Below are 17,067 nucleotides of genomic sequence, written 5' to 3' on the forward strand. Positions count from 1 at the left end.
AATCATAACCAAATGAAAGAGTTAAGAAATACATTACGAAAAAACGAGGAAAGTGGAGGAACTATGAATATTTATCCGTCAAGAATGCTTATTTTTAAACAGAACTTTCGTCAGTCAAGTCCCGTATTTGTTTCAACAGCTTATTTTCTTGGATTAGCCCCCGATGAGATTGCCATTCAGTGGACAGAGAAATTTGTACAAAAGTCAGTGATATGACTTTGTGACTTATATCATACTAACTCCCATGGAACAAGAGCAATTGAGGGACTAATTAGAGACAGCTGATTCTCCAATGTATTCAAGGAAGAAGAAGAAGAAGAAAAGACTCCGCAGATGTATTGAAACCACAGCTGGACGTTCTAAGGCTGATTGGTGAGAACTAAACCTTCCTTCCTAGGTTAGATAGTTACGATGATTATTGGTCGATGATTAGATAGAATAGGGTACAATGTTTTAGTTGTTTTTCATTGTTTGTTGTGATTTTTATTCTTTGTGATCTTACAAACATTTTACAATTTACCTGTTGTTTTTTACTGGCTGCCAACGCAAGAGCCCGTGCCTTACGTAAGGTAGGGCAATCGAAAGCGAACTACCGAACGAACCTGTTTTTATTTGACTTTGTTGATATTTCATGACCTTGTATTCCAGAATTTTTCTGACTAAATGTTACCGCCCGTCTCGTTTCATCTACATTTCTCGTTGGTTTTATTGTATGGGGTCTTTGTGTGTGTGTGTGTGGGGGGGGGGGGGGTTTAGCGTCAAGAACGTTATTCACTGTAAGTTGAAAGTAATAATCACCAATAAAGATCACATAAACAATCATTTGGCGCCATTCATCATGATTTTAATTAATATTGATAAACATGTCTTTTCATATATACTTGTATAGTGTTAATAAGCTTTCATTATCGGAAAAATTAATTCTATAATCATCCCAATTTATCGATAATTTTTTTTACAAGTGATAAGGGGAATTCAATGAACAAAATCCAATTTGTCTACAAAGTTAATAGAAATTTCCGTTCAGTGTGAAAGATGAATATTTATTACTAAAAATCACTATTAATTAACAATGATGAACAATAATCGCTTCTAATTACTATTAATGAATAATTTTATCCATAATTTTCAATCACCTTTAATGATGTTCTTATTTTTGCCTTAAATAACAACGGCCCTGCTAATGATAAGGCCTTAGGGCTATGATAGTCACTACACTAAAGAGATTTATTTGTATTATTACAGTACTACTAATATACAATGTTTTCCTTTTAAAGGTATGTAAACTTGAACGTTAATTCTTTAGTTATTATTGTTCAATAGTTTCGTCCTTTCTATTTGCTGCTCTTAAGGGGTAAGTAGTTCGAATAGTTTGGCACGTTCGCTGGTCACTCCAGGTTCGGCCTACCAATTATTAGTCAACCCCTAGGCCTATGTAAATTGATATCCCTGTCTATTCGGAAGTAAAAATTCATGTGGGTATGTTGATATGATATAATCTTGCTTTAAATCCTTACACACATACAGTGTATATGTATTTATGTATACATGTAAGTATATGTAAGTACTTATATATATATATATATATATATATATATATATATATATATATATATATATATATATATATATATATATATATATACGTGATGACAGAATTACAGTATACTTAATTCGGCGTCTTTTGATGACTGGGTCTGTAATTTTAAATAAAATTATTAGATATTTTTTTTTCGAAGTTTAAAAATACCACTGTATCCGTATCAGACCAAAATTTTTATTGTATATATTTTTTCATACAATAATGAATGTACGCCTATGTTAAGGGAAGATACCTTAACGTGGTGAAAGCTGTACTAGTCAGTGACACTCATACTAGGATAGTTTGCCGTGAGCCATCACACTAAAGTTTCCCACCATCACCAATCCCCATTGGTCAGCGTGGTGAAGAAAACTGTCCAAATCACATAAATGACTAAGGATGTGTCTGAGGCCTTTGTCCTGCAGTGAGCTAGACAAGGCTGTGTTTGTTAATATTTTGTAAATGCAGGTTAAAGTTATTTAAATGTTTTTAAAGGAGAACATGCTAATGCTTTGCTTTAATATACGAAAAAAACGGTGAATACTTTCATTCATATTTCGTATTTCTTCTTTTCATTAATGAACATAATTTTTGTAGTGTGAATAAGGTTTGATGAAACATCGACTGAAAGTTCATGTGTGATTCTTTCTTCTTTTCTCTTTACACTTTTTTTAGTGATGTAATGAAAGCATCTTTTGTAATTGGGAGTTTGTGGGACACAACGAAGAATTTCGCTCTAATTGGAAATGAAATTGCTTCTTTATTGTAGTAATTTATTAAGCGCTTTATATATATATATATATATATATATATATATATATATATATATATATATATATATATATATATATATATATATATATATATATATATAATTTTAGTATTATTTTAAGTCTCTCTCTCTCTCTCTCTCTCTCTCTCTCTCTCTCTCTCTCTCTCTCTCTCTCTTCGTAAGTTGTAAGTAGAGCAGATTAAGCCAAAGTTTAAAGCGAATAGTCCGAATTATAACCTAGCTCAGAAAAGGGACACCCTCTCTCTCTCTCTCTCTCTCTCTCTCTCTCTCTCTCTCTCTCTCTCTCTCTCTCTCTCTCTCTCTCTCTCTCTCTCTCTCTCTGTATATATATATATATATATATATATATATATATATATATATATATATATATATATATATATATATATATATATATATATATAACGGATTTTGAAGCAAAGCGAAAAATCTATTTTTGGGTGAGGTAGCCATGTCTTCCTGATGGAAATTCCTTCATTAGTAGCCTCATAGGTATATTTGATTACAGTGATATATCCCAGAGAATTTACCAAAGGTATCCAAAATTCTAACTCCTGGAGCAAATATCCCTTTAAATTTTAAAAGGGATATCGCGTAATATCAGAGGGCGTATTCTTGATACGTCTCATGACTATCTACACCCCCAATAGCCCATTTGCTTCGAGGGGAAAGAGTGGCAAGAATAATTAGAGTCGTTAAAGAGACAACGCTCTCGACACTCCTACTGTACTGTAAATAGTGCGCCGACTCGCCACCGCGAGGCGCCACCAAGCCATTCTTTGTAGCTTTGTAGGTGTTGCAGATACAGTACCATAGGGAGGGATTCATTATCCTTTTGTCAAAAAGAGGGTGGGCCCATCATGACGATATGGCTTCAAAATCCGTTTTTTGGGCTCAGGCCATGTCGTCCTGATGGAAGTTTACCAGAGCATTAATGTATCCGTGGATTTTCAATAGTGCCGTTATCTCGAGATAGATATTTCCTATTTGGTCTTCTAGACCTAGAGACACTTGATGTTACTGTTATACATCAATTAACTGATCATAAACTATGTCAGCTTTTCCTGCCCCCTACAGGGAAGAGTCTGGGTAGACTCTAGGAAAAAACCCGAGGAATGTGAGTTCAAGAAACAATCTAGCAAACAGTTTGTATATTAGTGTCATCATATACATAAAGTATAGTTTGTACTTAGATGGCATATCTCTGTATAGGTTACTAATACCTCCCAAGTTTGGCTGAAAAGAGAGAGACAGGTTTATATACGTGTAGGAAACCTTAGTTCAGTAAAATAAACAGTTTAGTATAATCAGTTCTTACCTGTTTGCTTGGAACAGTCTTAACCTTAGTTCCCCAATATTTTTTAAATATTAAAAGATTCAAGGATGCTCTGACTTTATTCTTAATCTAGAATGTTTGAGGCGAAAGAGACGCAAAGATTCCTTCTATTGTGTATTACAAAAATAGAAATCATGGATGTATTCAATTACATCTTATGCAGAACGATTCTGCATAAAAGCATAAATAGTAATAACAGAATTAAAATAAGTTTCACCTGAAAAGGAAAACATTAGCCACTCTAAAGGAAATATAAAATTTCACTATGTATTCTGTTGTTACTAGGAACACTGTGCATATAAGTATGCCTGGCACTCGTGTCAGTCTATTATGCTTAATGCCACCTGTGTAGAGAGAAGAGTCTATAGTGTTATCACTAAACACAATACTCAACATGATATGTCTTACGAGTCTATCATGTACACCCTTCCCTAAAAGTCCCAATTAGTGCACTGTTCTTTGCAGTAATCAAGCGGCAGGTTTTATAACACTGCCTGCCGCCACCACATGAAATTTTATTTCCTGTAATTGCTTTGCATAGTGTTTGAATAAAAACTCTGGATGACTTCCATCCAGTATAAGCACAAAGGCTTTCAAACGACATCGTCTGAAAGAAATTCAGAGACAAGGGAACTTTTCTCGGATCATGACCTGTGGGTGTACTGTCTGGATCCGCTCTGCGTATAAAATAGGTGATTTTCGCCCTTAACTGTTTCAAGGATAAAGTTGAACCAGACGTCTCTCCCCTGAAAAGCTGACCTCCCTTAAAGTCTGAAGTTCTTCGAAGATAGACCTTTAGGCATTCCACTGGGCAGAGGGATGCTTCTTCCTTCAGAGGCCAGATTCTCCAGGGACCCCATCTCTTATTGGGCAACTCGTTCTTGGCGAGAAACGTTGGGTCCAGAAAGAGGTTCAGTTCTCCGGAGTCTGTGAACTGAATGTGGCCATCATCCTTCGAGAGGGCCACTATTTCGCTAACTCTGGCTCCTGAGGCTAGTGCAAATAAGAATATCACCTATTGAGTAAAGTCTTTCAGCGAGCAATCCTCATTGTTCAGAGTTGATGCTAAGTGAAGAACCTTATCCAAAGACCACGAAATGGGCTTTGGTGGAGCTGTGGGCCGAAGTTTAGCGCAGGCTTATGGAATCTTGTTGAAGATTTCATTAGAAAATCTACCTGGAAGGCATATAGTATTGGTCTGACTAGGGCAGATTTACATGTAGTAATCGTGTTGGCTGCTAAACTTTGTTCATGAAGATGGATGAAGAAGGACAAGCAGAAATCCGTAGAAATCTTAGGTTTCTTCGCCTTGACAAAGGCCACCCATTTCTTCCAGGAAGGCTCATATTGTCTTCTTGTTGACTTTGACTTGTATTCTTCTAAGAAGTTAATACTGTCCCTTGAAATCCCGAACCGTTTCTTGACCGCTAGGGTGAGAAAATCATGAGATGAAGGTTCTGGGTTTTCTCTGATGAAGCTGAGACAGTCAATTTCTGCACTTGCTGAGTCAGAACTGGGTCCGGCAACGGGATCAGCTTCAGGCGTAGTTCCATTATCAAAGGGAATCAAACACTGTTGGGCCACTTGTGGGCCACTATTGCTGCTATCCCTCGAAAGGATCTCAGTTTGTCGAGGACTTTCAGCAGAAGGTTGGTTGGAGGGAACAGGTAGTTCTTGGACCACCTGTTCCAATCTATGGACATTGCGTCTGTCGCTTCCGCTAGAGGATCCTTGCACGGGGCTACATACCAGAGTAGCTTCTTGTTGTCGCTCGTTGCGAAGAGATCTATCTGCAGTCCCGGGACTTTGCGTAATATGAAGGAGAATGATTTTGCATCTAGGGACCATTCTGACTTTATCGGGTTGACCCTGGATAGAGCGTCCGCTGTCACATTGCGGAACCCTTGAAGGTGGACAGTTGACAAGTGCCATCTCTTCTTCTTCGCTAGACGGAGGATGGCCAGTATCACTTGATTTATGTGAGGTGATCTTGAGCCTTGTCGATTTAGGCATCTCATTACGACTTCGCTGTCTAGAACCAGATGGATGTGGATTGAGCAGCAAAGTTCCAGTTTCTTCAGAGAGAGAAGAACCACCATGGCTTCCAGAAAATTGATGTGGAAGGTCTTGAAGAGGGGAGACCAGGTTCCCTGGACTCTCCGATGATGAGAGTGACCTCCCCACCCCTCTTTTCAGGCGTCCGTGTGAACGGTGACTGCCGGTGGAGGTGGTTTCAGAGGTGCCTTGCTCTTCAGGTTCTTGGCTTCCGACCATGGTTTGAATAGTGATCGCAGATGATTTGGAATCGGTCTTTGTAGATCTCTTCGAGCGTTTGATGCGTAGTTTCTCCAAACCCCTGATGCATCTTTTAAGTGAGCTTTCAATATTGGATCTGTCACTGAGGCAAGCTGGAGGGACCCCAACACTCTCTCCTGTTGCCTTCTTGAAATCCTGTCGGATTGGAGAAGTCTCTTGACAGATCCTGCTATCTCTCCTCTTCTTTGATGGAATGGAAAGGCAGTGTGACTGTAAATCCCAGTGGACGCCGAGCCACTGTAACTATTGAGCTGGAGATAGACGAGACTTTTCCAAGTTGATCTTGAATCCTAAGTGTTCCAGGAACTGGATCACTTGATTGGAGGCTTGCCTGCACTCTTCCTCGGATGCTGCCCACACCAGCCAGTCGTCCAGGTAGGCTACTACCTGGATCCCCTTTAGCCGTAGTTGATGAATGACTGCATTCACAAGCTTGGTGAATACCCTTGGGGCTATGTTTAGACCGAAGGGCATGGCTCTGAAAACGTACTTTCTTTTCTGTAGTTTGAACCCTAGGTAGGAGGAAACTTCGACGGTTTATTGGAACATGCCAGTACGCATCCGTCATGTCTATGGAGACTGTGTATGCCCGTTTGGGCAAAAGGGTCCTTATGTGTTGAAGCGTCAGCATTCTGAATTTGTGGTTCACTATGAACTTATTGAGTGGTGATATATCCAGAATGACTGAGCTTTTCCGAATCCTTCTTCAGAACACAAAATAGCCTTCCTTGGAATCTTTTGGACTTTGCCTTCCGTATAACTCTTTTGTTCAGGAGTTCCTCAACATATTCTTCCAGAATGGGGGTTGAGTGCTGGAAGAATTGAGGAAAGTTTGGTGGAGTTGAGCTCCAACTCCACCCTAGTCTGTTCTTGATTAGGCTGTGGCCCCAGGGATCGAAGGTCCAACGATCCCGGAAGAGGAGAAGTCTCCCTCCTACCGGTAGCATCTCACTTGGAGTGCTGGTTGGAGGACTTGCCTCCTCGGTCACGTCCACCTTTGTTACCCCTACCTCTGAAGGGGCGTCTATAGGACCCTCGAAAGGAACCTCGAGACTTTGGCCTTAAAGTCGTTGATTGGCTTTCAAAGACTGGGGCGAACACCAGCGATTGGGTCGCCAGCGTTTGGGGCACCAGTTGGAAAGTGGTGGTTGGATGTTCCACCGTCTGGGGCACCGTGGCCACGGGAAGCTGTTGTTGTTTTCTAGGCCTAGAGGGCACTCTTGTTTGTTTTCATTTATTCTTCGGCTGGGGACCCTCGTCAGCGGAAGATTTTCTTTTTGAGGACAATCCCCACAAGGAGAGGAGATTCCTGTTCTCCATAGCGGCTTTGTCCACGACCTCTTGGCCACTTCGCTTGGGGAGAGGTCTTTTCCCCAGATATTGGAGGCTATGAGCTTCCTTGGTTCATGTCTCACCGCAGCCGAGGCGAACACGAACTCTGTACAAGTCCTTCGGGCTTTGATAAAGTTGAACAAGTCCTTGGTGACTGTCGCCAAATGAGATTTGGCGAAGACCATGTACATATCTGGGTGTTCGGGATGCTTGCCATAGTCTCTAAGCCAGTCTGCAGACACATGGAAGCAGCAAGACGTTCTTTAGTCTCTTGTTCCCTGTGCAGGAGAGACTCTGACAGCTTCGGGAGGTTTTCGCCGAACTGTCGTCCAGCAATGTCTGCGTCCAGCTTCCCAACTGTGAAGGTGTTATGAACATCCTTCCAGTCTTTATCATCTGATGGAAAAGCAAGGGAAAAGGGTCTACATTCCTCCAGTGTAGGGCAAGGTTTCCCTGCTTCAACTGCCTTTAAGGCTGCCTTAAACTCTTTGTCCATAAAGGGGAAGGCACGTTTGGGGTCAGCAATAAAGGACGGGTGATTTTTGCTGAGAGCCGGCACCTTGGAACTAGTAAAGGCCCTCTCTTTCAAGGTGGTTGTATATAAGGCTTGAGCCTTAGAGAGTTCGAGGACAATCGTCTCCTTCGGCTCTGTTTCCTCCTTGCATGCAGGTTCCGTCCTTAGACGGACATAGCAGTCCGGATAGGCCCCTTTGCTGGGCCAAAACTCAATTTCCCCTACTGGGACAGTGCCCAGTTTCTCCGAGAGGAAGATCTTCCCCCCTGACATTAGCATATGCTCTGCATATCTCCGAGGGTTAACGTCAGAGAAAGCGGGGAGATCCTTGACGTTTAGCTTCTTCGGGGCTAAATGTGTTGCAACCAGCTGATGCATTTCCGTCCAAAGAGAATCTTCTTTCTCAGACGATGACTTCTGAATGTCCTGCACCATATACAGCAGCGAGTGCAATGTACTCGTGATGGAATCTAGCTGGGGTGCAGTAGATGAAGTCAAAGGCACCGGCTCAGTCACCGTGGCTGAAGGTACTGAAATCGTTTCGGTCTTATCGACTTCAGCCTCAGGAGGTACGTCATCCTCCTGCTCCAGTTCTTCCAGTAGGAGATTGTTCTCAGTCTCCTCTGAGACAACCGAGATGTTGTCGTCTAAATGGATGCCCTTCAAGGTGTCTGAAACAACAAATTCCATCGGAATCTGTACTAGGGAATCTTGGGTTGAGCCTGGGGAATGATTGCATCCGCAGATGCCCTAAGGAAAAGACAGTCCTCATCCTCTCATTAGGAAGGTATGGGCCAGAGGTGTTCTTCTGAAAACCCCTGACCCATTTTCGCAGCGCGTCCCTTGCTGCATCCCTTGACTCAGTAGACTTTTGATCATCAAAAGCCTCTTTTACCAGTTTGTCACAAACGGTACATACCTGTGGGTCCCAGTATTTGAGAGCCCCCTGGGTGACTGCGCAGCGAACATGGGCCCTGTACACGTCATGGCCATAGAAGTTCTTGCTACGGACCCTGCAAAAATTGTTCCCGCACTCGGGATGCTCCTCCTGTAAAGAAAGAAAGCATATACAGTAAGTATTTGGTGAAGTTCTCAGATTTCAGCATACATATTTTTTTTTTTTTTAAATATTAGCTTGGATAGAGTAAGCTAGAAAATAGGAAAGCCCATTGCTATGACCTCCTTCAACATTGAACAATAAATTCTTAATGAATTTTGTATGGGAAGAAAATATCCTTTGATATAAAGTGTCTTCTTAACACAATGTCCCAGGTTCAATATTGGGGGAAATTAATGGTTGATAACCATTAAGTGGTAGAGAGGATCATTCTCTTATATGTGATGGTCTCACAATAGGCTGCCCATGAAGCACCTTGTAGGTTGGAAAAAACTATTTGGGCTACAGCACTGCCTGGCGGTGGTATTCCGCCAGACCTGCCGGCACATGCCGGTCCTGCCGGCACATGCCGGTCCTGCCGGCACATGCCGGGCCTGCCGATATATGCCGGCCTATTCTGGGCTATTAAAGGCAGTTACTGTCTTCAGATCTATACTTTGGGTGGCCGACTGCCGGCCGACAACTTAGTTGCCGGCCACTGAACATAGTATGTTTAATGTCGTTGGGTTATCGCTCAGCGACACTCCCTGCAAGTTGCGGCAGAGTAACTGCTGGCCGACAGACAACCAACATGACAGCTATAAGCTGCCGGCGGCCGGCCCTGTATAAGGAAAGGTAGAGAAAAAGAGAGAAGGTGGAGGAAGGCAAAGGCTCAGCCTTGCCGGCCTTCATCTCGAATGAGGGTTCAAGTGGAAGGGGAAATTATATTCGGGCTTCCACCCAACCATATCCCATCCATATGGGCTATGGAAGGCAGTCCAAAGGAGGACTGAAGAACACTCTAATGATTATGAGGGTATCTGCCGGCAGCCGCCCCGACCGGCAGCAGACAGGGAACCTCAGGCCAGTTATATAGATTACCCTTAGGGTCAAATATAGAATGACGGCCAGGGATGGTGATGGTTCGTCCAACACAAAAGAGACAGCGGGGAAGGGGGAAAAGTCCTATAAGTAAGGTAATACCCGAAGGCATTACCCAACCTCAAGGATTCTGATCTCATAAGGTAACCTCAAGTAGGGGAAATCATTTCCCCCGGTTGGGTTAGACAAGTGAGAAAGCGGCCATGGGACACAATCTCGCAAGAGAACAGAATCTCGTACCAGGTATCTTAGGCAATTAAGAAATCATTTCTTCGGTCTAAGATCACTAGCACAGGACTGTCTGCTAGACCGAGGAAGGAGGAATTATAAAACAAAAACCTCCACGTATGGTCTAGGGAGGCCTAGCCTCCTGTATAGACAACTTAACCTGACTTGGGAAATCATTTCACCGAGACAGTAAGATGCCCAACACAGACTTTACTCTGATGTCCCGTTCCAACTCAAAAACCGACTCTGTGGTTAAGAGAAAGAAACGAAACACCCCAGTAAACTTTGCCAGAACTCAGTTCACAGCAAAGCTAACTGAGGGTAGCCTAGGCTTATTATCAGAGGGAAGAGGAATTGCTCTTAAATCTCGTCAAGACATTGGTATCGACTTAGAAGGTATAGGAGGCATCAATCTCACCTTAGAAAACAATACAAGAGCAATTGGGGACATGTATGAAAGTATACTGAAGCCCCTAGGCTAGTAAGTCTAGGAGCATAGAGAATTGTTCACCGAAACTCTCTTGTATACTATCTTGGAAGAGGAAAATTTATGCAGTAATATCTTAATTGTATGAAATATTGCCCGAGCTTCAATAAAATTTTACCAGGAAGGTTATATCATGCATGAAGTGTGTAGGTGCCTAGGCTAGGAAGCCTAGCACTCGTGAGGCTCGAAAATAAATAGCCAAATCCACGACAACAATGACATAATATAAAAAGGCATAGCTAAAATACTAAATAGCTAAAGTTATTAAAGCAAATAATGCCGGGAAAGTCGTTCTGGCTAACTAGATGTACAGGAAGAACGACCGTGTTCATGACACCATCTGGCTGGCAACAGCTCTTGTTACATTATTTACGATCTCAATCAAAGTGTAAAACTAGCAAGAGCTTACATTTACACAATTCAAAGATATTACTTAACTTTCCAGAAGCTGATGAGGCAGGTGAAGACATCATAGCGACAAATAACTCCAAAATAGCGAGAGATAACACAGGATAACACCGGTCAACGAAGCTACACGAGAAAGAATGGCTTGGTGGCGCCTCGCGGTGGTGATTCGGCGCACTATTTACAGTACAGTAGGAGTGTCGAGAGCGTTGTCTCTTTAATGACTCTCCTTATTCTTGCCAATCTTTCCCCTCGAAGCGAAAGGGCTATTGGGGGTGTAGATAGCCATGAGACGTGTCAAGAATACGTCCTCTGATATTACGCGATATCCCTTTTAAAATTTTAAGGGATATTCGCTCCAGGAGTTAGAATTCTGGATACCTTTGGTAAATTCTCTGGGATATATCACTGTAGTCAAATATACCTAGGGAGCTACTAATGAAGGAACTTCCATCAGGACAACATGGCCTGAGCCCAAATATATATATATATATATATATATATATATATATATATATATATATATATATATATATATATATATATATATATATATATATATATATATATATATATATATATATATATATATATATATATATATATACGGAACGTTATCTCTTGAAGTTTCAATGATAGAAAATAGTTCCGGTTTATCCATCAAAGGAAGCTGCAGGATTTATAAAAAAACAGCAAAAATTAAATGAATCTTTGTCCTTTAGAATTGTTGGCCAATGTTAAAATATTCCCGCACTCTTCCGGGAGTCTGTTCTGATCTCGATTTCCATAAATTATTGATGGTAAAAAGCCAAAAATAAACATTTTATTTTTGCAATACCTTTTGCTTCTATTAAACATTTCAGGATCGATTTTATTTTTTTCATTTTTTGCTTCACTTTTTATCAAACTTTGTTATCAACCAAAATGGTTTTGTCAACAACAAAAATGTATTGTTAATGAGGACATTAACTCTGGACATGTCAATTCCTCATTAACTTGGAACATGTCAAATCCCCATTAACCTGGTTCGTGTCAATTCCCCAATAACTTGGTACATGGCAATGCCCCATTAACTTGGTTCATGTCAATTCCCCCATTAAATTGGTACATGTCAATTCCCCATGAACTTGGTACATGATAATTCCCAATTAACTTGGTACATGTTAATTCCCATTAACATGGTTCATATCTACTCGATAAATCTACTCTTCAATTCTCCTCGTCTGATATACTCGATAAATCTACTCGTCAAATCTGCTCGTCAAATCTCCTCATCGTTGTTGCCATCAAATTTCTTTACTTTGTAGACTAATGTTACAGGGAACTTCTTAGGCATCGAAATTAGAGGTAATTAAAAGTCACTTCAAATAGCTGAGCCTATTAGTGGCTCTAATGATGTTAATTATATCCATTTAAATTTTAGATAGAATCGTATGTCAACGAGGCATTTTTTAGCTTATTTTCTTCATTCTGTTTTTGATTGTTTATTTGTTTGTTAGAAGAGTTGCATCTAAAGTTTTTTCAGATTTTGTAAAGATACAATTTAGGTCTTCCAACTTTCAAACGGAGATTTGAGGTCGTCGAAATCTATTGATATTTTTTTTTTTTTTTTAAAGAAGTTTGTGCAATTTAATACATCTTAGAAATTGTCGAAAATATTATTATTATTATTATTATTATTATTATTATTATTATTATTATTATTATTATTATTATTGTTATTATTATTATTATTATTATTATTATTATTATTATTATAAAGGGAATGGATAGATTTTAGAGATTTTGTTATTCGAAAGAATTTTTTTTTGGGGGGGGGGGGGGGAAATCAAAACATCAAGTAGCTTAAATTTTCCCTAATGTTTTCACATTTGATTAAAAATTAAAGTCGATTAAAAGTTATTCATTTAATCAACAACATTTTAATCATAATTATGTGATAAGTAATAAAGTGTTATCCACTACGGTGCTTTAGAGCATTCTGGGATTAAAATGCCTAATACAGTTGAAAGGAAAGAGGACATTCATTCCCAAAATAATGATTTTGACCTAGAAAAATCACTCACTTCAATAACCTAAGTAGATGTGATTATATTCATTAATATTTATAAACAACCTATTAGTAACTTCCTTCGTTAATAAAATCTAAAAGTTCCATACAGAGTATTCGTCGTCAAGCGAAACTGGCTTCCAACCCGATAGCTTGTCTCTTAAAACTTTCACCTTTACTCTTGGGTTTCGAATCAGGGGAATTTAGTCTAATGAGAGTCAATTATCTTCCCCAAAGGGGAACAAAAAGAAGTTTCCTCCTCCTCATTTGCATGTTGGTAATCCCCGTTGGAAACAGTGACCATCCTCAGCACGAAATGGTTTATTTCTCTCTGTGTCTTTGCTAAAGTCAGAATTTCAAGTGATTGATTGATTGATTGATTGATTGATGGAGAGTCAGAGTTTATAGCAATGAATTCTAATGATGTGGTTCTTTTATGAGGGAAATTTCAACTTCCCAATAGAGGAGATTGAAGGGCCTCATGGTCCCTATCACCGGGATATATAATACGAATTCATAAATCTAACCCAAAGTCTTATTCTATTCAATAGAAACCCAAAAATCAAGTAAAATTCCAAAGTCACCCTAATTAGATTGGTAACCCAAAAGTCAACCAATAATCTATAAATTTAATTGGTAACCCCAATGTCAACATAAAATATTTGTCAATTTAATTGGTAACCCTAAAGTCAACCTGAAATATTTGTTGATTTAATTAGTAACCCTAAAGTTAACCTAAAATCTTTGTCAATTTAATTAGTAACCCTAAAGTCAACCTAAAATCTGTTTCAATTTAATTGGTAAACCCAAAGTCAACCTAAAAGCTTTGTCAATGTAATTGGTAACCCCAAAGTCAAATCAACCCAAAACCTTTGTCTATTTGAAATGAAACCCCAAAGTCTAGTCAGCCTTAACTCTTTCATACTCGAAAACTATGAGTATAATTCAGTTCATTCAAAATGAAGTTTTAAAAAAAATCTGAACAAAATTTGAGAAGAAACTGGTCTCGTTAAGTCTTTAGGAAAGATCCAAGCTTCGTTTTGTGCAGGTTGAAGTTTTATTTGTTGAAAACAAAGATCGTTTTTCTCGTAGTGTTTTGTTTTTAATAATAGCTGAAAATTCGGAGAGATTCATTTATAGATTTCTTAATAACTAATCGTTTTGCAAAAATGATTTACTTAAATTTCAAAAGGAAACTCATTCATATTTATGGAAAAGATTGAAATAATTTTTTTTTTTTGTAAACACCTGGAACCCTCGAACAAAGTCCCTTCTTATTGAATCTTTATATTATTTTGGTGTTTTTATTTTCTTTTGGCATCATTGTTACAAATCTTATTTATGTTTTTTATTTCTTTGGATATATATATATATATATATATATATATATATATATATATATATATATATATATATATATGTATATATATATATGTATATATATATGATTTATATATATATATATGTATATATATATATATATATATATATATATATATATATATATATATATATATATATATATATGTATAATTATATTCATATATATGTATAGATATATATATTTATATATATGTATATATATATAATATATATATATATATATATATATATATATATATATATATAATATATATATATATATATATATATATATATATATATATATATATATATAGTATATATATATATATATATATATATATATATATATATATATATATATATATATATATCTTTATGATTATATATACTCATCTCATGTATACTGTATTAATGAAATTTTTATTTTATTTTGGTTTATTGGAAGTCTGAAAGATTTGAATATTTCGAGAGAGAGAGAGAGAGAGAGAGAGAGAGAGAGAGAGAGAGAGAGAGAGAGAGAGAGAGAGAGAGAGAGAGAGAGAGAGAGATGCGGGTCGAGAAAAATTACTCAAGAATTTTCCAAAACTCAACTAAACTAACCTACATAGCACGATCGTGATGGGAACCAGAAATTAATGGTCGCTCATGAATGGCAGAGGCAGTGGACAGTAACACTGCCCTATCAAGCAGGACAATGCCCTAGAGACTGACTAATACATGTGATCAGCAACCAAGCCCCTCTCCACCCAAGCTAGGACCAATGAGGGCCAGGCTATGGCTGCTGATGACTCATCAGATAGTACTATAGGCTCCCCCAACCCCCCTCCCATCTTTAGCTCACAAGGATGGTGAGGTTACAGCGACCAAAGAAACTAACGAGAAACTTACTATAGGACAAATGCCTAAGACATGTTCTTATTCATGTCTGGTGTTTGGTCATTTGCAACCGTTTGTAGTTTACTATAGGACAAAGGCCTCAGACATGTCCTTATTCATGTCTGGTGTTTGGTCATTTGCAAACGTTTCTAGTTCGCTATAGGACAAAGGCCTCAGACATGTCCTTATTCATGTCTGGTGTTTGGTCATTTGCAAACGTTTCTAGTTCGCTATAGGACAAAGGCCTCAGACATGTCCTTATTCATGTCTGGTGTTTGGTCATTTGCAAACATTTCTAGTTCGCTATAGGACAAAGGCCTCAGACATGTCCTTATTCATATCTGGGGTCTAGCCATTTGCAACCGTTTGGAGTTCACCATAGGACAAAGCCTAAGACACGCCCTTATTCATGTCTGGGGCTTGGTCATTTTCATCACCACTGTTAAATGGTAATGCTGGAAAATTTTCGTCTGATCGCTCACAGCAAACCAACCTAGTATGGGTGGCCTTGACTAATACAGTTTTGCTGATCTCTTTCACCACGTTACGTTATCTCGATTTTTAAGAAAACCCTTTAATATACTTCGCAAATGACTAAAATGTGTCAATATCAAACACTAGCCTTAATTGTCCCTTACAATCGCAATATTTTTAACCACTACTCAATTATGACCTTATAATTAAATCAATCTTTAACATCGACTTAACCAATATAAAAACTCACATCTAACGTGAACGGAGATATTCTTGCTGCTGGAATCTCCCTGGACGTTAGAGGCCTTGCAGTGGTAGTCTCCCGAATGGTCTCTAGTGACATGGTGGATGGCCAGGGTCGCTTCCTTCAGGATTGTGATCCCACTGCTGTTGGGGTTCAAAGCAACACCCTGTCCGGGGTGGGGCGGGGGGGGGGGGTGATATAAAGGTGGGAGACGTATAGAAGTGACAGTCGCTGGTTTTATGGATGCATTTTGTTTGTTTATATGGGTGGGTTTTGAGAGAGAGAGAGAGAGAGAGAGAGAGAGAGAGAGAGAGAGAGAGAGAGAGAGAGAGAGAGAGTGTGTGTATAGGGGCTAAACATAAACATAATATATATGTGTGTGTTGCATCGTAAACTTTTCTTACAAATCTATTACAAGAAGTAAAGTATTTATTGCTATGCTTAAACCTAAATTCAATTTAGCCCATAAGAATATTAAATCTAATACACGTTTACATAAATTAGATTACTTAAGGGAAAAAAACAACTTCTAAAAGCCAAATACTTTTATGATGAAACTTTCGAGCTGGAATTTTGAAGAACTGAAAATTTGAAAAGAAATACTAATTTTTTAAGAGATGTTAGAGTACAAAGAACTTCTCAAGAAGAGGGGGAGAATTTCTCAAAGCCCAGATGACAATTAACTCTTACGAACAATAAACAAACTAGAAATGAAAAGAGAAAGAAAAATAGAACGTCTTGAAATCTTACATCTTGGAGGAATTCGATTTTGTTAGGTGGAGGGTTGGCGTCTACGATGCACTTGAGGAAGAGGTCGCTGCCTTCTGTCAGCAGTTCTAAACGTCTTGGCCAGCCAAGGTTGACTCGAACGTGAGGCCGATCTGAAGTTAGATGTATAGGAAATATACACACACATACATACATACACACATACACCTACATACATGCACACACACGCATATATATCAGTCGTTAAGTAGCCCACTGCGGAACAAAGGCCTCAGAGATGTCCATCCATTAAGAATAACAGAATGGTTCCCTCGAGATTTCGAAAGAAGCTGTGGGGAAGGAAGAGAAGACGATGGAT

General features: G+C 38.8%; 1 protein-coding gene across 1 annotated transcript in view; it reads right to left on the minus strand.

The window, feature by feature from the left end:
- The window catches only part of LOC137622596 (MAM domain-containing glycosylphosphatidylinositol anchor protein 1-like), a 269,004-nt gene extending 252,010 nt beyond the window's left edge, over positions 1-16,994 (minus strand). Inside the window, exons 1-3 of the mRNA XM_068353201.1 lie at positions 16,966-16,994; positions 16,731-16,824; positions 15,987-16,146 (exon numbers count right to left, since the gene is read on the minus strand). Of these exons, the coding sequence (XP_068209302.1) occupies positions 15,987-16,146; positions 16,731-16,824; positions 16,966-16,994 (283 nt within the window). The remainder of the gene's footprint in view (positions 1-15,986; positions 16,147-16,730; positions 16,825-16,965) is intronic.
- Between the last annotated feature and the right edge of the window lie 73 nt (positions 16,995-17,067).

Source organism: Palaemon carinicauda, chromosome 29 (assembly GCF_036898095.1).
Source record: "Palaemon carinicauda isolate YSFRI2023 chromosome 29, ASM3689809v2, whole genome shotgun sequence".
Lineage (NCBI taxonomy): Eukaryota > Metazoa > Arthropoda > Malacostraca > Decapoda > Palaemonidae > Palaemon > Palaemon carinicauda.